The 22,293-nt window shown below is 42.5% G+C and overlaps 1 protein-coding gene across 1 annotated transcript in view; it reads right to left on the bottom strand.

Moving 5' to 3' along the window:
- The window catches only part of COL4A4 (collagen type IV alpha 4 chain), a 131,526-nt gene extending 118,775 nt beyond the window's left edge, over positions 1–12,751 (bottom strand). The window contains exons 1-3 of the mRNA XM_056121365.1: positions 12,747–12,751; positions 12,501–12,543; positions 9,185–9,262 (exon numbers count right to left, since the gene is read on the bottom strand). Of these exons, the coding sequence (XP_055977340.1) occupies positions 9,185–9,262; positions 12,501–12,543; positions 12,747–12,751 (126 nt within the window). The remainder of the gene's footprint in view (positions 1–9,184; positions 9,263–12,500; positions 12,544–12,746) is intronic.
- Between the last annotated feature and the right edge of the window lie 9,542 nt (positions 12,752–22,293).

Genomic DNA, 22,293 nt, shown 5'->3' on the forward strand with positions numbered 1-22,293 from the left:
GGGTGGTCATGGAGAGTATCATGCTGAGTGAAATGAGTCAGAAAGAGAGGGACAGACATAGAAGGACTGCACTCATTTGTGGAATATAAAGCAAAGTAATAGCAGACTGACACCCAAGGACGGTAGACCCAAGGGCCAGGAAGATGGCTCCAAAGTTGGAAGCCTGCCTCATGAACCTTGGGAGAAGGCAGCTGGAATAGGGAAGGGATTATTTAGTCAATGACGGTTGGAGGGATCATTCGTGATGGGAGATGTGTGCTGAAAGTAGATAAAGGACCAAATATGATGGCCTCTCTTTATCAGTACTGCAAACCATAATACCAAAAGTAGAGAAAGAGTATGGGGGAAATTATCTGCCATGGAGGCAGGGGGAAGGTCGGAAAGGGGGGGTGGATAGCGGGGACATTGGTGGTAGAGAATGTTCACTGTTGTAGGGATGGGTGTTTGAACATTGTATGATTGAAACTCAAACATGAAAGCTTTGTAACTGTATCTCAATAATTGATTCAATAAAAATAAATAAAATTTAAAAAAATTTTAAATAACAACTCAGGAAAAAAAAAGAAAAGAAATCAGTCTAAATCCTAAGATGTCTCAGCTGAGGAGGACTCTGCATGCCATGGGCACAACTCCCTCCCCTCCCCACCCCTAGGTCACCTCTTTCCACTCAGAGACCTCGCAGAGCCCGTGTCACCAGTGAGTTCTCTGCAGCATACAGAGGTTACAGGAGCAGGGAACTCTCAGACCTGCTGTACGGGACCAGCAAGGACAGAGTGAGGGACGGAGAGAGCTCATGGGTAGGCGCTTGACTTGCATGTAGTTGGCCCCATTTCCATCCCTGCAACACTGATGGTCCCTTGGGCAACACCAGGCGTGATCTCTGAAAGCAGAGCCAGGAGTAATCCCTGAACATTGCTGGGTGTGACCCCAAAGCCAAAACACTGAACCAAACAAAAGACAAACAGGAAATCTCCCGGCCCCCCACCAAATGGACAGTGTGGCAGGCCCACTGTGTCTCTAAGACCAGAACATTCTTTGAAACCCTTAAACCTTGCTAATCATCTTAACAGCTCCCAAGCAGGGCAAGGCCAACAGAGAAAATTGTTGGCAGTTCGGTGTTTCTAAACCCAGTTCTTGAAGTCAGTCTTTCCATCGCCACTGATTTGCTGCCCAGGGGAGTGGGGGTGGGGTAGGGGGCTAACCCTGTGGGAAATGAACAACAAGAACAAAAAAAAATAAAAACCCACAGGGACTTTAGCTTTCCAAGAACTGGAAGAGAGACAGGGAGATAGACAAGCACAAATATACATCTTGTCACATTTCTTTGTAACCACTTTCTCTTCTCTCTCCTGGGGAGCCAGATCAGTACCAAGAAACAGAAAGAAGTGTTTGCTAGTTGATTTGCTCATGGATACCTTGTTGAAAGAATGAATTGGGCAAATAGACCCAAAAGATGCTTTTATTATATCATGCCATGTGCTTTTCTACCTCCCTCCCTTGAGACAAAGAAATTGCTCATTTAATGTACTGGGGGAAGAAGCAGGGGGTTATTTAAGCGTATCCTTCCCCTACCCCTTTTGTAGATTAAGTCAGAGCAATTGTGAACTCACCGTTTCTACTTCTCATCTTAGCCCCATCCTAATTAACCACTTGGGGTGATGTCTGCTAACAGCATCTTGACCCCTGCATTACACAGTGCTCATTCGAAATATGTACTCGGGGAGTCCATGAAGATTTCTTTTTAAAAAAATTTTTATTAGTGAAACACCATGAGGTATAGTAGTAGACTTACAAATGTTTGTGCTTGGGTTTCAGTTATACAATGATCAAGTACCCATCCCTCCACCAGTGCCCATTTCCCACCACCACGGATCCCAGTATCCCTCCCACCCCACCATCTCCCCCATCCTACCCTGCTTTTGTGGCAGGGAATTCCCTTTTGTTCTCTCTCTCTTCTTTTGGGTCCTGTGGTTTGCAAGAGAGGCCTTGAGTGGCAATCATGTTCGGTCTATAGTCTACTTTCAGCATGCTTCTCCCATCCTGGGAGGATCCTCCCAACACCCTTTATTTAGTGCTCCCTTCTCTATCTGAGCTCCCTTTCCCCCTAGCACGTGTGGCTGGCCTCCAAGTCACAAGTCATGGAGCAAAATTCCTGGTACCAATCTCAGCCACTCCTGGGTGTTAGTCTCCCATTTTGTTACTTTATGTTCCCCAGATGAATCCAATCCTTCTATGTCTATCCCTCCCTTTCTGACTCACTTCACTCAGCATGATACTTTCCATGTAGTACCACTTGTATGTAAATTCCATGACTTTATCTTTTCTAACAGCTACATAGTACTCCATTGTGTAAATATACCAAAGTTTCTTTAACCAGTCATCTGTTCTTGAGCACTCAGGTTTTTTCCAGATTCTGGTTATTGTAAACAGTGCTGCAATGAACAAACAAGTGCAGATGTCGCTTCGACTATACTTTGTTTGCCTCTCTGGGATATATACTGCCAGAAGTGGTATTGCTGGGTCAAATCTAGAGTTAAAAGATTCGGAAGCTTGAAGGGGCCCCTCTCTCCTCCCGCCTCCCGTTGGATTGTAATTCAAGAAGGTGGCCACTAGGTGTCGCTACGGAAGCACTTAAACCCCTTAAGCACCCATCCATCCCTGGAGAGGTCAGGGGTGGGGGGCATGTCTCAGGAGGAGTTATAAAAACCAACGCCCAAAAGTGTTGCTAAAAGAGGACAGAGCTGTCCATGCAAGGACAGGGCTGCGGTGGTGACAGAGTATTGCTTAAGTTCATCTGCTTGTCATAGAGCCCTCCGTGACACCAGAACATTTTTGCTCAGAGAGGAAGATGGTGCATCGGGAAGGGTCGAACCCTGAGACGGAGGGGGATGCGCCTATGCCACCTTCCTCGATCCAGGTGGTCCGAGGGCGGCTCTCCCACTTTGAATCACAACACCAGCTCAGCGCCGCGGTGCTCACGGTGTGGGAACCGCGGACAGCGCCCCAGAAGGCTCTGGAGTTGCTGGGCTGACTCCGTGGGATGCTCGCTCCTTTCCTATTCTATCTCTCTCCCTCCCATGGCCTCTGTGCCAGCCCCCCTCCCTCTCTGGGTTGCTGGGGTCTCTTTCCTCATTTCTATGGGCTCAGTAGTAATCCTGGCGCTGCCCCAAAGGAGTCACCAGGCTGGAAGTACTACTACTTCCCTGAGCACTGCCTCTGAGCAGGGGGGGGGGGCGGGGCAGAGGGAAGGGGGTTAGAAACGATCCCAACAAACTGCCCTAGGAACTAGACTCAGATAGTGATGCGCTTACGAGGCCACTGGGAATGTTCACCAGGAATGAATGTCAACCCACAGCCCCCCTGGGCCCAAGACCCCCCCCCCAACTCCCATGAAACATCAGGTGAGTGCATCTGAGGAGTGCACAAGGTCTCCTGTTCTTCAAAGGTGCTCTGTGCACCCCAAACACTGCTAGGCTACTGGTGGGGCACTAGGGGGGTCAGAAAGAACAGCTGACAGGGGGACCTCTATTTCCCAGTCCATGGGACTTTCTTCCTCCTGGGCGCTCTCTCTCTCTCTCTCTCTCTCTCTCTCTCTCTCTCTCTCTCTCTCTCTCTCTCTCTCTCTGTTTACTTGCTGAGTTGATGGTGATTCAAAGCATCTGCAAAGAGTAGGTTGGAGACTGCGCTGTTTCCTGCTAGAGGCTCGACCAATTACTGGGCAGGGCAATTTTTTGTTTTTTTAGCCACACTGGGATGTGCTCAGGGCATGACTCTTGGCTCCGAGCTCAGGGATCACTCCTGGAGAGCGCAAGGAACCGGATGAGGCACCAGGGATCAACCCCCAGTCTGCGGCATACAAGGCCAACACCCTGCACACTGGACGATAGCTGCAGCCCCTGACCATGGTATTTTATTTTAGTTTTGCCTTTTGGATCACACCTGGTGATGCACATGGTTTACTCTTGACTCTGCACTCAGGAATTACTCCTGGCAGTGCTCGGGGGACCACATGGGATGCTGGGAATTGAACCCGGGTTGGCTGTGTGGAAGGCAAACACCCTACCTGTTGTACTATTGCTCCAACCCTAGACTTTGACATTTTAAAGGAGAATTGCACTTCGTTCTCTGCTGTCACCAGAATTCTGATGAGCGTGATGAGATGCTTCCTTTGTACTATAGAGCTTCTTCCTGGAGTCGCCATACTACCTTCCATATTCCTAGAGAGTTATTACCCTGAAATATATGTGGGCTTACAGCTCCCAGGCTCTGGGACTCCCCTGCGTTGCTCAGCTGGGCTTCCCCTAAACAACAAGGCTGTTCCTCTATAGTAAGAACCTTAGTTCAGCAGAATTTATGTGGTCCACTCACACCAGGCTGCAGGGATGTGCAGTTTCTAGGAAACGGACCCCTATTCAAGGCAGAGCCCAGAGTCCCTCACAGATCAGCAGATGTTTCACCAAGTGAGAAAGAAGAAAGATTCACACAAGTGTACTCCAGACCCAGGGAACAAAGTTTTGCACCCTGGGTCCATTTGCAAATCACGTTCTACAATATAGCAGACATCTGGACCCTTATGTCCTGGCCTCACATCTCAGGCACAATTGCCAGAGTGCACCTCTCGGCCTACTGAGACACACTCCTCATGCAGACACCTGCGCCACAACTTCTGCCACCGTGATGAGTAACATGTCAAGTCAGAGAAGATGATAGGCACCCTCCTCCCTCCGCCTCCAGACACCACACCCTGCCCAGAGATCACTCCTTGAGCTTCTGAACCAAACACCTGACAACGGACATGTTTTACAACAAGTTCAAGTTATCAACTCACAGCTGATGGGTTTGATTCTCCATGGAAATTCGTTTAACAGGAGGCGTTTGAAAAAGTCCACATTCTAATGCTTTCTCATGACCCAGACATCCCAGCTTGCCACTGTCCCCAGATCTGACGGTCCCTTCCTGGGGATGCCTCAGTCAGGTTTGCTGCGGTAATATCAGGCAGGAATTCATTCCTCGGGGATTCTACAATAAGGCTCAAACACTGAAAGGCATCCCCAGGATGAGGGTGGGGGCAGAAAGAACATCGGGAAGGGGACCTCTATCTCTCAACCCATAGGAACTTTATTCTTGGAGGATAAAAACACAACAGGAAAAAAAAAGAGAACAAGAACAAAAAAGTGAAGGAGTTAGTGATATTGCCAACTTATTCGTTGTGACTAGATTTTATTTTCAGCAGAACTGACTCCTGTCGGCCTGGACACACACAAAGCATAGCTTGAAACATTTATCAGGCTACAGTTATGGAATGTTCTAGAACACAGCTGTGTGACTGATAAGGAGATTGCATTCTATTACAGTATGTGCGAATAGTGCGCTGATAGGAGAAATGTTAGCTAGAATAAAAAAAATTCCGAAATAAATTCCAAATTCCATTTTTATCATGGAATGCAGTTTTAAAAAAAAAACACAGGGAACAAGTATATGGGATTACAGGGGAAAATCCCAGTGCATTTTGTAGTGATTTCAAAAGTTCCAAAGTGAAGACTGATGGGCTCTGTGATTTTTGTTTTCAAACTATAAGACAGCTCTTGACTTTTAAGGCATCTGAAGCTCTTATAAAGTTCTGTTGGCTTCATTGAGCCTAGACTCCATGAATGATATGAAAGAATACATACATCATCATGTAAAAAAATGGCATCTTTGTTATAATTAATTCAGCAGAATTTAAAAGAAGATCCTTCTAGTGTATAAAGAAATGATTTTCCCTGTAAGGGACACCATCCAAAGCATAGCGATCCCTCCTCGGAAACGGATATAGACCATTTAGCATTCCGCTTGATGTCACCATGCGCCATCCTTTGAGAGGGGTCCCAGCGAGTCTGGCGAAGTATAAGGCATCCTCCTGACATCTTTGGCAGCCAAGTAAGTATCTTTTGCTTGTGCAGCCATGCCCCCTCTCAGAAGCACGGGATATCAAGGATGGAAGAGTCAGTACCAGCCCATGAGTATGAGCTCTTCTTCTTCAGGTGAGATTTCTGTACCATAAAGAGGCCACAAGGACTGGGGTGGAGGGAAGCCCCAAGTCTCCTGCCCACAGAGAAGAGCTCTTTGATGCCCTTGAACCCTTTTGAGATCTGCATGCAGCAATGCCTCCATTAGAGTGCACCTCTATAGTCAGAACCTTAGTTCAGCAGAATCTGCACAGTCCACTCACACCAGGATGCAGGGATGCGCAGTTGCTAGGAAACGGACCCCTATTTTTGTTTCTGTCCCTATCTGAGATGCACAAGGGAATTTGAATGATGTGAATGACATGTTTAAGAATATAGTTTTAACAAAACACAAACATGAAAGGATGTAGGCACACTTACGCTCACTGCAGAGCTTAGTACAATAGCCAGACTACGGAAACAGCCGAAATCAGTGACAGGTGAGTTCTTGGAGAAGTTGTCTTATGTGAGTGCAATGGATCAGTATGCAGCTGCAAACAATGAACTCATGAGAGTCATTGAGGCTGCAATGGGGATAGATCTGGAGCGCGTCGTGTTAAACCAAATAAGTAAGAGGGAGAAGGACGATCACCAGATGATCTCACTTATCTGTAGGATAGAGTCAAAACAAGGACATAGATAATTTCGAACCACGACAGACACTTAGATTTGAATTCCAAAACTGATTACTAAGCAGAGAGAGGAAGGATGGGGACAAATGACCAGAGGTCATTAGAGGTCATCAAAGGTGACATAGGGACAGTAGTGGAGGGTCATGGACACTTTGAAGGGTGTAGTAACCTCGAATATTAACATTATATATTTTGTCACTATTGTAGCCATCTTACCTATACTATAATCTTTTTTCAAAAGAAATAAAAAATATCTAACATTGGGTCCAGAGAGCTAGTTTAGTGGGCAAGGCATGCAGCAGACCCAGGTTCAATCCCTGGCACCACAGAGGTCCCCTAAGCAATGCCAGTGAACATAGTAATGCCCTAGCAAAGCTGGAGGTGACCCCAAAACCAAAGAGAGAAAGAGTTGCTTAACTTCCGTTTAGATACAGCCTACTCTACCTCAAACTATAGCTATGGCCTCTGGTGCTAACTTGATACACAGTCTTTACACCCAGTGGGACCGGTCAGCTCTCAACATTTGCTTTGGACCCAGAGGTTTTGATAAGGGGGTTGGACAAATGGCTCCCCCCAAAATGTGCTCCCCCCATTTCTTCCTAGGAATGCCTTCCTATACCTCTGAAGATCTGAACCATTTCATGCAGTGTCCTCTCTCTCTCTCTCTCCTCCTGGCCTTTGGCAGACTCTGATTTTTATGGTCCACCTTGAGCTGCAGCCGTGGCTCTGGAGACGGTCTGTAAGCTGGCGAGTGCAGAGGCCCTGGGCCTCCCAACCAGCCCCTAACTATGCACAAATCCTGCTTCCAAGGTTCCAGCTGGAGAATATCATGGGACACTATGGGTGGGTGGTGTTCTGTTCTTGGCTCGCCCTGACCACCCAGAAACAGACACGGACAGCAGGGCACAGCCCAGGATGGGGACCCCTCAACCCCCACCCCCACGCCTTTATCAGAGTCCAGTGTGTCTACAGGCAACTCTCCTGCTCCCTGAATAGTCACAGAAGCCAACGGGAAAGTCATGGGCAAGGAAGAACTAAACCGGCCTGAGGACCTAGTCCGGGATTTACGGTAGAAGCTCAGCAGCCTTGCCCTCGGAGCCCAGAGAACTAAGTCTTGGAACCTGGATCTCTTACTATGTTTATCCAAATAACTGCAAGTGTTAATAAAAAGGAACACGGCCACAGCAAAGCCAGGCTGCAGCCCGTTCAAGTGTCTACTCCAAGTTCACATGGTGAGGATGGGTCCTGAGTCCTGCCTTCCCTGCATGAGGCTTTATCTAGGGTCCACCTCTGGTACCTCAGGACTCCTGAGCACTGCCTCCCCCACCTGCCCAACATGAACCAAGTTATAGCTGGAGATTGGGGATTCCGATCGGAGCACAGAAATAAAGAAATAAAGAATTTCAGCACCCAGCCGCTAGATAGGATATGCACTTAAAGTACACTTGACCTTATGTGATAGCCTCTCAGTATCTATATTACAAAACATAATGCCCAAAAGTAGAGAGAGAGAGTATGGAGTCAGGGGGAGGATTGGAAAGGGGATGGGTAATACTGAGGACATTGGTGGTGGAGAATGTGCACTGGTGGAGGGATGGGTGTTCCATCATTGTATGACTGAAACTCAAACATGAAAGTTTTGTAACTGTATCTCATGGTGATTCAATAAAAACAAAAACAAAAAACTTCATTAAACTTTGTCCAATTAAAAAAACCACAACTTTACAAAAGGGCTAAAGAGATAGTTAAGTGGGGAGGGCATTTGCTTTGCATGAGGCTGACTAGGGTTTGATTTCTAACATCCCATATGGTCCCCCGAGCACCTGAGTACAGAGCCAGGAGTAACCCCTGAGCATCGCTGGTTGTGAACCTCCCACCAAAAAAAAAAAAAGCAAAAACAAAAGAACAAAAAAGATTAAACAAACATTCCAGGTGCTCACGCTACTGATTCTTGTAGCCTAAAGTGCTGTTTAAGATGCAGATCATAGTTTAAGTCTTTTGCCCAGACCAGTAGATAACACCACCAGGTGATAGACAATATTTTGGGGAAACTGGTTTGCAGTGGTTTCAAGACAACCACCCCATTTTCACGGCTTTAGTGTCAGATCAACACTTCCCCCCATGGTTTTACAAGCATGCGCAATGCAGGGTGAGCAGATATTTTTTAAATCTCAATCATCAAACAGATCTTTACACATTTAAGTCTGCTCCCACCAAAAACAAAACAAAACAAAACAAAAAACAGAGAGTAAAATCTCAAAAGGAAAACCAAAGTCCTAGAAGGGACCGGGGACATAGACCAGGGGTACGTGTTTGTATGTTCTGGGATCCTTTGCTCCCTTGAGTAAGTTGGAATTCTAAGGCCCCGAGGGACCCGAGCAGCACTGCATCTTCCAACCTCAACATTGAACTGCCTGGTGCAGGAGATTGAGTATCTCTGGGAGTCTCTCCCATGACCACTGCTTGGAATCCACCCCCCAACCCCCCAAATAAAAGTTCAAGTTTACTCATTTTGCTCCCCAAAGCTTGGTTAGGAACCCCTTCACCCATGTGTCCTTCACTTACCCGAGACCCTTTTTCAGGAATGCAGTGACAAATGGTGCAATTTCTTCCTCCGCAAGGACTGATAAACTTCTTTGTACTCTGGAAAGTCAAGTATCTGAATGAGTACACAGGTATTCATCTCTTTCAGGGTGGGGCAGGATACTCACATTACAACGAGCAGCAGTCTCCCTCACTCACTACAATACCCCAGTACATGCTTTCTCACCTTAGAGTATTAATGGAAGGCCACTAATACTTTACTTAAAAGGCAAAAACCTTCCCTGGTGGCTTGAGAGTAAAAGGGTTGGTGACATGAGCAGAGAGCCTATGTACACTAGGTGAGGGTTGTCTTCATTTGTTGCTGTTGTTCTCATCTAAAATCTCTTCTGAGTTTATTGGGGTTCTTGGTGGTGAAAAATGAGCACTGTGAAGGGAGAGGTGTTTGATCATTGTATGACCAAGACTTAAACCTGAAAGCTTTGTAACTTTTCCCACAGTGATTCAATAAATAAATATAAGAAGAAAAAAAGAGTAAATAAAAAAAAATCTCTTCTGAAACCACTTTATTTTAACTGGTAGCTTTGCCACTTCCTAGCCATAAAACTCCATTGACTGAATTGTTCTCAGTCTCAGAAAGGCAATTATGAAATTAGGGAAATCCTAAGTATTCAATATTTCTATTTTAATTACAACCTGCCCTCCCCATCTCATCCCACTTGCCCCAGGACTCTTGCTTGTTCTCCAAAAGCAGTCCAGTGTGATCCTAAGTACTCTGTTTGAGTCAAGGTTCCACCTTGGGCTTGTGGTAAAAATGTTTTTCTCAAAGTGGCTGATTTTCATGACTTTCCTGCTTGAGGTGTCTCTCAGCCATGAAGCTTGTGGACTTGAAAACTTTTAGGTCCTTTTTTAATTTTTGGAAAACTATTCTTCAATAAATTTTAGAGTCACTTCCCACTCAAATATTTTCTTCTCTCTCACACATAGAGACATCCACATCCACATCCACACACACACATACACACATACACACCACATACACAAAACCACACAGAAACACACATATACAGAAGCACATACACACAGAGAAACGCACTTATAGGTGGCCCCTCATTCTCACACATCCTTATCTATAAATGAGGCCATCAGTTAATTCAAGACAAAGGAAGGTTCTGAGTCTGTTTCCACAAACCGCTCCCTTTGACTCTCAGGAAGGCAGAAGGTATCAGCTTCCCTCCATAGCCCTGATACAACATGCAGGCATTCATGTCACATTTCTTTCATTGATCAATCTTTTTTAACTGGCTGAAGGCTGTAACAGATCTTTAGAACTAATGTAAGTAATGAAAATTAAAACAGTTGAACCAATATTTAAATTTAGTATGGAAGACAAACATTGTCAGCACATACCTCTGTATGCAACAATGTACATGTATGTATAAGTGTGTGAATATCAGTATGTACATGTGTGTATGTGAATGGGAGGGATAGAATTGTTCTGAGCATCACTTTTCTTTTGAATTAACAATTTAGGCCATCCCTTTTCTAGAAAAAAATATGTTGAGACACAATTTGAAAATATCTCCATCAAACATTAAAATAAAAGGATCATTCTCTATAAAGATGTTATAGGCCATTGAACGTACATAAGAATTTGAACATTGCCAAGAACCATGAAATGAGATAAATTAAATTAAAAATGCATTTGAAATTTTAGAAATACATATGACTCTTGAGTTCTGAGTAACTTTATTACCTATGAACACAGAAACATGAAGTTAAACACCTTAAAAAGATTGTTTTTAAAAATAAAAAATCAAAAACCCAGAGCCAGGTCAGAACAACATACAAGCGTTTAAAATAACTAGTGCACTCTGGAGTTCATTTAAGGTTGGAATTCATTAATGGCATTCAGTGAAACAGCAAAACAACCAGAGAAAGCTCATTTGATTAGATTGTTTGATAATGAAAGCAAGTCTATTATAATCTGTTATTGTTTTTTAAAACTTAATTGGGCTAAGTAGCACTGAAATGTCTGTAGTAAAACTACATTTTGGGAAGGAAACACTTTAAAATAGATGAGCAGATCCTTAAAAAGAAATAGAAATCGTTACATGTAAGATTTTGACTGGGAAAAATAAAAGACAGACAGAAAGATAAGAGTGACTAGAGTGTCTATGGAATCTTTCTACATTAGATAAGTCTCAATAAAGATCCCCTGAAGAGGTGGGGAGGCATTTACACAGAGAGAAGCTCTGTCTCCAAAACTGCGACCCCTCAAAGAATGAAGATAGTAAATCAGACAGATCAACAGTGGAAGTTTCTTCACGGGGAAGACACAAACATTCTCAAGAGCCAATATTCCTCCACTTCAAAGACAAAAAAGGAAAGGATCATTTCCTCTCTGATACTCTAAAACAAATGGTTATTGCATAGAAAGTTCAAGAAAATAACTTAGCAATTTCTAAGTTAATCGTCTATCCTAGTATGCCTCTATGTTTCCTTTTTGGACAAAAGTTACACGAATAAGTGATTTTTAAAAATGCAAACTATATAAAGGAATGTAAGGGGAAGAAAAGTTGTTACTCAAACCACCTTCAGTTTTTCTCTCTTAGAGGCAACCACTCTTCAAATTGTGCTCAAGCATTTGTAAACGTATTCAGTCAATGATTTTACACACACACACACACACACACACACACACACACACACGTGCAAAGTCCTTTATGTTTTATAAATCTTGAAGTGGCCAAGCTGCTTCCCTCCCACCTCTGAAATTTTTAGAACAGAATTTATTGATTTATTAAACTAAAAAAAATGGGAGTATAGTTTCACCTCTCTCTATGTGCATCAGTTTCCCCACGCACACCAGCCAAGTTCAAGTGCCATCACACTGTCAAAATGAACCCTCTTATTTTTCTCACCAACCTTCCCTTTGCCTAAGGTATCCTCTATGCATTTCATGTGAAAGACAGTCTTTCCAACAAGAAGAAAGATGTTCTCGTGAAGGACATTCTTATTTTGTCAGTTCATCTGCTTTGGTTTTATAAGAGAGGATTATGGCAGTTACAACATAAGAAACTCTCTAATACCTGGGAAATTTGTTAAGCAAATCTTAAAATATAAAAGAAACCTAAGAGCACTTGTTTTGCGTGCAAGAGGTCCTGAGTACAATTGTTGGCACTGCAAAAACCAAAAAATCCCAGTATTTATCTCGTTCAGCCTTTACTTCACAAATGAGAAAATGGAGTCCCTGAGAGTCTTGGTTAAAAGCATACTTTCCAAAACTCTACTAGCAAAGTGGATTTTCATGCACAATTAGAGCTGATCAATAACTTACCCCAAACACATGTTGCACAAAAAAGAGAAGAAGTAGAAGTGACCTGTGAAAAAGAAAGAATGCAAATTAAACTGAATGTTTTTCACACCAAACAGACTAACAATAAAGGTAACCGAGGAATTCTAGAACCTTTTTTTTTGTTTCAAACTGGTTGCTGTCACCAGCTGATTGCCATCATGACAAGATAAATGTGATCCTCTCTCGGCCTGTCATCATTAGCCTCTTTTTCACCAAAGGAGGACTCACCCCATGATTCTGGGCCCCCAGGGAATATATGAAAGTGAGATGTGGATATAAACACATGAGTAAAGGGAAACCACACCCAGGATGAAAACTGGGGAAGGGACTGGAGGGATAGTACAGTAGTTAGGACATTTGCCTTGCACGTGGCCAACCTGCATTCAATCCCTGGCATCCCATATGTTCCCCTGAGTACGACCAGGAGTAACTTCTGAGTGCAGAACTAGGAGTAACCCCTGAGCATCGCTGGGTGTGGCACAAAATGAAACCACAAAAAAGAATAAAAAATGGAGGAGAGTGGATCTGATGCTATTAAATGGGACCAAGGAGACGGAGGAAGGATGGAACGCAACTTCGTAGGACTGGGGAAGTGAGTTAGAGAAGAAGCAAAATCATATGAAAAAGAAAGGGAGCTGAGAGTCTCGTAAGGTAAAGGTAAAGGTAAAGGTAAAGGCCCTCCCGTTGATCATCGATTTGCTTGAGCGGGCCCAGTAACATCTCCACTGGAGACTTTGTTGTTACTGTGTCTGGCATATCGGATACTCTCGGTAGCTTGCCGGGCTCTCCGAGAGGGGCGGAGGAATCGAACTCGGGTCGGCCATGTTGGCTGTGTGCAAGGCAAACGCCCTACCGCTGTGCTATCGCTCCGAGTCAAAAATCCAGTGATGGTAATAGAATTACCAACAATCAAATTTTCACTAAGGAGAGATGCAACCAAGGAGGAAAGGGGGGAGGACTTGGGGGGAGGGGATTAATCAGAACCAAGGAAATGTATGTGTTGATGATTTTCAGTGATTCACCTGAAGCCTATGTGATGTCCTAAAGTGATGATGCTTAAAAAAAAAAGAGGCATTTAAATAAAAATATACTGTTATGGCTGAACATTTCAATACCACCCTCCCCGCAAATTCATAGGTTGAAATTCTATACTGTAATATCCTCCCTCCAAAAAAAAAAAAGAAAAATAAAGAGAGAAACAATGACCTAAGTGAAACCATTGTGAGGTAAGCAAAGCAAAAAAGTGAGTGGGACCCTCATGAGTGAGATTAGTGGCCTCTTCTCAGAGCATCCTCACCATGCACACACACCCTCTTTCCATCAGATGAGAGCACAGTACTAACCTTCGAGAAAATTCTCCCAGTGAGGGAGCCTGACCCTACTGCTTCTTTGATCTCCAATGTCCCGCACTTGAGAAGGGGGGTGGTGAATTTTGGTTGTTGAGAAGCTTCCCAGTTGTTGCTACAGCGTTGTTGGAATACCATCATATTGAAATACTACGCAGAGACATAGGGCTGAGAAAACTCACTCTGCATTTTCATTCCTTTTCCTTGGGCTTATATTTGTCAAGTGCTTCCCCAGACACCATTTCATAGGCTGCTTATCACATAGGTGTTAAGCCTGGGATTCTGGGTTCCCAAGTGGTAAGACAGACAGAAACACAAACTTGATAATGCAAAAGCAGTAGGAATTTTATTCCAGTATACTGGGGTCAACTATCTTACCCACAGAGTGGTCTCTTAATAGCGACACCGACTTCAGGCAGCAAGCAGTTTATATAGGGTTTGATTACATAAGCAGTACATCATGCCTTATTGTTTCAGAAAGAAATCTTAACTACCAAACAAAGGTGTTTTGGCAAGTGTCTAGGGTCACAGTGGTCAGGCAATAGTTAAACAATAGGGCTGGAGTGATAGCAGTGATACGTCACGGGGAGCTTGCCAGGCTCTGCAAGGGTAGGGCGTCTGCCTTGCATGTGGCCAATCCGGGTTCAATTCCCAGCATCCCATATGGTCCCCTGAGCACCACCAGGAGTGATTCCTGAGTGCACAAGCCAGGAGTAACCCCTGTGCATCGCCAGGTGTGACCCAAAAAGCAAAAAATAAAAAATAAATAGTTAAACAATAGTTTCCACTAGCAATTTATGGTGACATAGGCCACTCATTCTTTTTAGGGTTAACACAAGGCAATTTCTGCAGAATTGTGAGAATTGATTGATTGAGCCCACTTGCTGAATCCCCGAACTTTTCCAGGTGGGTTCATGTTGGCTAGTTATACATTATCTCATTGCTGGGAATCCAAGATTGTTTTAGTTCCGATAACTGAAACTGAGGCCTAGCTGATTTCTGCCACCTGTCATGATGCCAATTTTGCCCTTACAGTAGGGAGGGTACATAGGACCACATTATGCCTAGACTCTGCCATCCCCATCTTGCCCCTTACTTTATCTGTGAATTGCCTTCTCTTCTCTGAAACCTTCTTTCTCCTCCCTTAAGGCAGGGTATTTGCCTAGCATGCAGCCAATCTGGGTTTAATCCCTGCTACCACATAACCCCCACTCTAAACCCCTTTAGGAGGGGTCCCTGATTGCAGGGTGAAGTGTAAGCCCTGAGCAACCCTGGACCAAACCCCCTCCCCAAATAAACAAAAAAACATGAAACAGAAATCAAGCAAGCAAGGGGTTAGCTAATCCCCCATGGAAATAAATCCTGAAATAAGATCAACAGAATTGTGATCTGTAGGTGCCGGGGATATTTGGGGGGCAGTGTGCGAGGTATAGGAAAATTCTGGGATAGTGGAGAAGCAGCCCTGAGAGGATAAAACAGCAATACTGGCGCCATAGTAAAAAATGAACAAATAATAAAAAATGGGAGCAACAAGAAGTGACACTCTCAGAGAGAAAAAGGCAAATACCCACACTCCTATATGGAATATAAAGAAAGTAGAAAGGGATTGGACAATTCCCAATGGAAATAAATCCTGAGGTAGGGTCGATAGAACTGTGACCTAAGAAGGCTAAGGCAGGAGACAGGTACTGGGAACAAAGGTGAAGGGATCTTGACATTGGTGTTGTGTGTGGTGTGCCAGTGTTGTGTGTACATGCACTACTGTAATCTCTGATACCTCAATGAAAATAGATCTGGAAGAGGAAAAATGGCAGACGTTCTCTACAGATTTCTGGAACTATCTGGCTTTCTGAAGGATGCTGCGTTTGGAAAATCTCTGCCTTTGGGTCCAACACTTATTTTTAAAATGATGAAATCAAAGCAGGTGAGCACAGGAAGGACACTTACCAGCATCCAGGGGCCATTAGTGCTGTGGTCTTGGGCTATATTCCAGTCAAGTCTTCAGCAGAACTCTGTCATTATCTCTCCTCTTTCATAAGACTTCCTTGCAAAAAGGGCTCTATGTCCCGAGTTTAAAATCTATATTAAATGTAGATAAATTTCTTGAGAGTTGGGATAATTTTGAAAACAATTATGTTCATTGTTTATGATAATAAAAGTATTTTCTTAAGAGAGTATTCGTGGTTTTGCTTGACAGTCCTTAATGGTAGTTAAATTGAATAAATACCAACTTTAATTAAACATAATTTTTTATAGAAATAAATATATTCTTGGGTTAGAGTGAGAGCACAGCAGTAGGGTGCTTGCACCCAGGCTGAATCTCCAGCACCTCATATGGTCCTTCACATGTGACTGGGGACAGAGCCAGGGAGGAAGCCCTGAGCATTGCTGGAGGTGGCTCAAAATTTTAAAAACTTAAAAGGTTAAAGTTTTGTGCAAGTGAAAAAATATGCCTCAGGTTAATTCCATTAATTACTGGTTCAATGAATCTATTATGACCCCCCAAAAAATTTCTCCAGTTTTGATATGACACATATGAATTTTTGAAAAATGAAAAGGTATTACTTTTCATTTGAATCATAGTGGATTTTTCTTCTACATAATATTTTTCCTTTAAAATCCTAATTAGGGGCAGAGAAATAGCACAGAGGTTATAGGAATTGAGTTGTATGAGGCTAATCTCGGTTTTGTCCTGAGCACCACATGGTCCCAAAGCACAAATTCATGGTATCCCTGAGCGCCACTGGGTGTGACTCAAAACCTCCCTGTGCCAAATCCAGATTAGAATTCATTCAAGTGCTTTATTATTCTTTGAAATTAAAAAGAAGTATTTTTTAAAAAATTGAATCACCAAGAGGTACATAGTTACAAAATTGTTCATGATTGGGTTTCAATCATACAATGTTAGAACACCTGTCTTAAACTAGAAAAGGGTCTGTTAACATAGAAGTATGCATAGAAAATTCACATAAAACATTTTTATAGAATGGTACAATAAAAGAAAACATTATATATGTATATGTAATTACCATATAACCCAGGAATTCTATTTCTAGATGTATATACATGAGAATCAACCGTGCATGTTCAGTTTTGAACCTGCACATAAATATTTATAGTGGCATTATTAATAACAGTGAAAAAGTAGAAACAACCTGTCCACTGTCTATCTGTCCTCCTGTTGTTCATCAATTTGCTTGAGCAGGCACCAGTAATGTCTCCATTGTGAGACTTTTTGTTACTGTTTTTGGCATATCAAATACAACACAGAGAGCTTTCCAGACTCTTCCATGTTGGCAGGATACTCTGGGTAGCTTGCTGGGCTCTCCAAGAGGGACAAGGAATTGAACCCAGGTCAGCCGAGTGTAAGGCAAATGCCCTACCTGCTATGCTATCGCTCCAAACAGAAACAACCTAATGCCCATCAATTTATTTATAAATTAGCAAACTGCTTCATCTGTAAGGAGGAGTACCATTAAGTCATGAAAAATATGAAGTACTGATAGATACTGTAACATAGGAGACCTTGAAAAGTGTTGAATGAAGAAGTTACCTACTCTGAAGATGTTATTCATTTAAATGAAATGTCATAGTCAGGCTAGTACACAAAGACAGAAAATAATCATCAGGAATTAGAGGAGTGAGTAGAGAAATTTAGAGGCAAAGTGTCTTTGAGGACGGTGGGAACTTTATGGAATAACATCATGAAAATGGTTGTACATTAAGAATATATGAAAACGCACTATAATGGGAACTTGAAAGTATTTTAATCTTGAATTTCATTTTGTGATTCTTATCTCAGTAAAAATCATTAAAGGAAACATTTTGACTCAAAGAACTCTGTACTCGGATCAAAGATATCTTTGGTTCAAAGAGTTGAAAGGTCTCATCTTCAAAACGTTGGCTTCTCTGAAGACCTATACTTATGTGAATTGATTAGAGAGAAGGAAACTTGGAGTGTTGAATGTTACAAGCTATTTTTAAATTTCTGGATGAAATCTAGATAACTCAATACTCTATGGGAGACTAGTTTTCCAAGTAAGTGGTAGAACAGCATTCCATGATAGTTTCAAAATCAAGTAGAAACAGACTCACCTAAAGTGCCCACATCTTTTCCCACCCCCTAAATCCATCATTTAAAATACTTTCTTAGTGAGTTACAGATACAAAACTCCATAAAATGAATTATGGTTTTGGAAGGAATGCAAATAATGGTTTGAACCACTCAAAAAACATTTAAAATATTAAGTATTTTGAAACAAAAAACTGCCAAAAATGAAAGAAAATTGGATGTTTATATTTTAACCCCCAACAGGTACATGATGCTACTGATATCCACACATATTGTGACAAAGGACACACAAAAGTGGAGGGTTATTCATATAGACTGTTGCAGTGGCCGCCTTTCAAATAAAGAATGACTGTATATGATCCTAACACATAGAAAGTACATGGCACAGTTCCATTTAATGGCTTAAAGGATGGACCATTTGTAGGAACCCACCATCTCTCCATGAATCAGAGGCTCTAGCCAATTAGTGAAAAGACACTGGTGGTGAAAGAACACAAACTGGGTCAGAGCAGACAGAGCATCTTTACCACTCACTAGGCATTCAGTTACCATATAAACTGTGACAATAGGGATTTTGTCCTATTTAATTCATGGATTCATCTCCATCGTTATAACAGGCCTGGCATTTAATGACTACTCAGTATGTGTTTACTAGGTGAGTGAGCTTTTAGATACTCAGGGGCCTTTGGAATATGAATTAAATGCAGTTAGGAAGAGACAGAAGATGAAGTATATTTTGGATATACATGAGTATATCCAAAGAAGAGAGAAGAGTGAGATGGAGACAGAAACCTGAATAGTCCTGGGGAAAACAGAAGGAGAAACTGGCACTCTACTGATTGTTGCCCTTCTCAAGTCACTTAGATTTCGCGATTCCACAAGGAAAGTATTATTTCCACAGTACAGGAAAAACAAACTGCATCAGATTCAGGAGTTTATGCTAAGTCACAGCACTAGTAAAAGGCAGAACTGGGCTTTTTTAGACTTGAATATATATATTCCTTCTCCCAAATACTATCACAGCTTAGCAGACTTAATGCACCTTTATACTGGTGTTCCAATTCAAGTAGGAAAACCTATACACAATCCTATATTTTTGTAAGTTAAATCTAAACATTTTAATCGTCTCTTTAAATAATTGCAAAGAGTACAATATTCTATACTGCAAAGGGTGATCTGTAAAAAACACCATTACACTATTACAGAGCCAGCCAATATATTACAGTACCACAGATATCTAATCAGTTTAAAATATATGCACCCAAGTTCTTTATCACTAAGGAATTTACATTATTTTTCTTTTTGAATTTATATTTTTATTCTACTACCTCACCGTGTGTTCTTTTATCCTGGGGCAATAAAACTTTATACTTTCAAAATCTATACTGGTCTTATAAAACATAGTGCAAATATAGATATATGTATATGAAACTACATATATCATATGTATATATGTAATTTATATATATATAAAATATGTATATATGTACATTAAATACACATACATTTAATGTATATATATACATACATTATATGTATATATAATACATATATTATATATGTGTAATTCTTAGATTTTTAATTTCCTATGATCAAAAGTCTCCACTAAATATTCTCTTGGATTAGCTTATCATTATGATTGCTTTTAGTCTGTCATTCAGCAAAAATATACATGTGATTAAATATTTATTATCAGTTAACAAATATTAGAAGTAAAATTTTATTGGAAAGGTAGGTAACAATTAGTTAATTGGACTTTTAAATTTTTCAATGAGTTTATTTATCTCTATATCCATAGCATTTCTTCCTGGGTGAGGTTTTAGAAATATTCCTACTTCCAATCTCATTTTTTTTTATGTTGGAGTACTGCTATTTATTCAGCCACTGATAAGCTGATTGAATTGGGCATGAAATCCACCTACTTTTTTTTCATAATTTTATTTATTTATTTATTTATTTTTCTTCTTATATTTATTTATTGAATCACTGTGGGAAAAGTTTCAAAGCTTTCGGGTTTAAGTCTCGGTCATACAATGATCAAACACCTTTCCCTTCACCAGTACTCATTTTTCACCACCAAGAACCCCAATATACCCCCCTTCCACCCCTCCCAATGCCTGTGAGGCAGATGATCTCCACCCAACTCTTTTCTACATTGATTATATTCATTATTTCGACAAAAGATGCACCATTGTTATTTACAATTCCCGCCCCCCCCAACAATCAGAATTGCTGAAAAGGCATTGTGAAATACTTTGTTTTCTATAGCTGGTTATGAGAATCATGTAATGTCGTGCAGCTGCGATAGTGGCCTCGCAATTTTGGATTTCTGCAAAGAGCCAGATAATTACGAGATTGGTTTCTGTGCATCTGGTATTATGGCTGTACCGGAGAGCCGCTCGTGGGAGGCAACTTGTGACCTCGGTAGGGCATGAAGGACGAGCCGGTACCACCCCCATTCCCATGAGACTGCAGTTGCCCCGTCACCGCTGGCTCACACCTGGCTGTCCAATAAGCTCTGAGGCAGCGGCCACCTTGCTGCCGGGGGATGGGGGTGGGGAGGCGGAAGGGAGCAATACCCTTTCCCTCCCGGAGAGGCATGGTGCCGTAGTTTAATGCATGGTCCATTTATTTTTCTACCACAAGCTGCCGGGCTCTGGATGAAGGATGAGCCAGTACCGCCCCCCTTCCCATGAGACTGCGGTTGCTCTGTCACTTGTACCTGCCTTTCCAATAAGCTCTGAGATGGTGGCCACCTCGTATGCAGTCCAGATGCATTTCTGCCAAAAGCCGCTGGGTTTCGGGATTTGTTTCTGAGTCTCTGGGATCATGACCATTCCGCCAGCAAGTTAATCTGTACCTGTGAGGCGAGTGCATCAGCAGCCTAATGGCACCATCAGACTTTCATATACCCCAAAATTGCTGCTGTGCGTTTGGCCAGACCCCAAAAACTTGGGGCAAAGTTTACCAAGAAAATAACTGGCCAAAAGTTAGGTATGTGGGAGACAAACCCACAAACCACCTCCGGCTCAGCTATATAAGTGGAGGCATGACCTCTCTGGTTCCTGATTGAACTGCTTAATGGCCATGATCCCAGAGACTCAGAAACGAATCTCAGAACCCAAAGGCTTTTGGCAGAAATGTGTCCTGTTCCTGCAGTAGGTTACTGGTGCTGGGCCACTCCAGGTGGGAATATGTTTTGTGCCTTGGCCTGTTCCCCCTGGCGGCCCCGTGACTGCCATCCTCCAGAGGCCACTGAACAGTCAGGTTTGGGCTTGCAGTGAGAATACATGCGGGGCCTCACCAGATGGGGGTGGAACTGGCCCTTTCCTCCCCATCCCAATGAGATTCCGAATCGCTGCCTACAAATGGCCTCTCTGGCTCCTGATCAATTTTATTTTTAAAACTATAAATTAAATCAGCCTTTAAAAAGTGAGCTGTGACTGGAAGGAATTTGCTTTATAAATGTGGCTCAATTCTCTATACTTTCCTTGAATTGTTTAACAAGATTATCATGGAATAGAAGAATTATTTTATGCATGAGCTGACATCTTCACTCCTCAATTGTGAAAAAAAAGCAAAATAAAGCTGAAATCACCTGATCTGGAGTACAGTGCATTCTGTCCTCAATGCCTTCATCTATGCCACCTTCCCTCTGACTCCTCCTTACACCCTGGGGCAAAGATGGGTAGTCATATTCATGATGAACAGGCACAGAGAAATGGAGGGGGAGATGCCTTTTGTTTGAAAAGTAGGACATTGAAAAAGAGGAGGTAAAAATCTTCACCAAAGTTCCATTTTCAAACAGAACAAGTCCAATAAAGAAAATAACAGCAGCTGAGAATTGGGGAATGGAGCCACTCAATATTTTCCCCAAGAAGATGCATGCTGAAAGTAGACAAAACATGATGACCACTTACTACCTGTATTGCAAACCATAACACCCAAAAGGAGAGAGAGAGAGTAAAAGTGAATGTGTCTGCCACAGAGGCAGAGGGAGGGGTGATAGGAGGAATTCTGGGAACATTGGTGGTGGAGAATGGGCACTGGTGGAGGGATGAGTACTCAAACGTTGTATGACTGAAACATAATCATTAAAGTTTTTAAGTCTGTAACTGTATCTCATGGTTATTCATTAAATATATATATACATATATTTTCCCCAAGATGTCTACATAACTCTTTGGCCAGTTAAAGGTCTATGCCCCTCACTTCGGGGATCTCTACCTTGGATGGGCTGCTGATGGGAAGAAGTTACACAAACCTGAGGTCATACCATGCTCACCCCATGGGATTGCTTAGTCTGAAGGCGAGACCTTGTGTCTGTGTACACTTGTGTCTGATGTATGCTTACTAG

This window comes from Sorex fumeus, unplaced genomic scaffold (assembly GCF_029834395.1).
Source record: "Sorex fumeus unplaced genomic scaffold, SorFum_2.1 ptg000005l, whole genome shotgun sequence".
NCBI lineage: Eukaryota > Metazoa > Chordata > Mammalia > Eulipotyphla > Soricidae > Sorex > Sorex fumeus.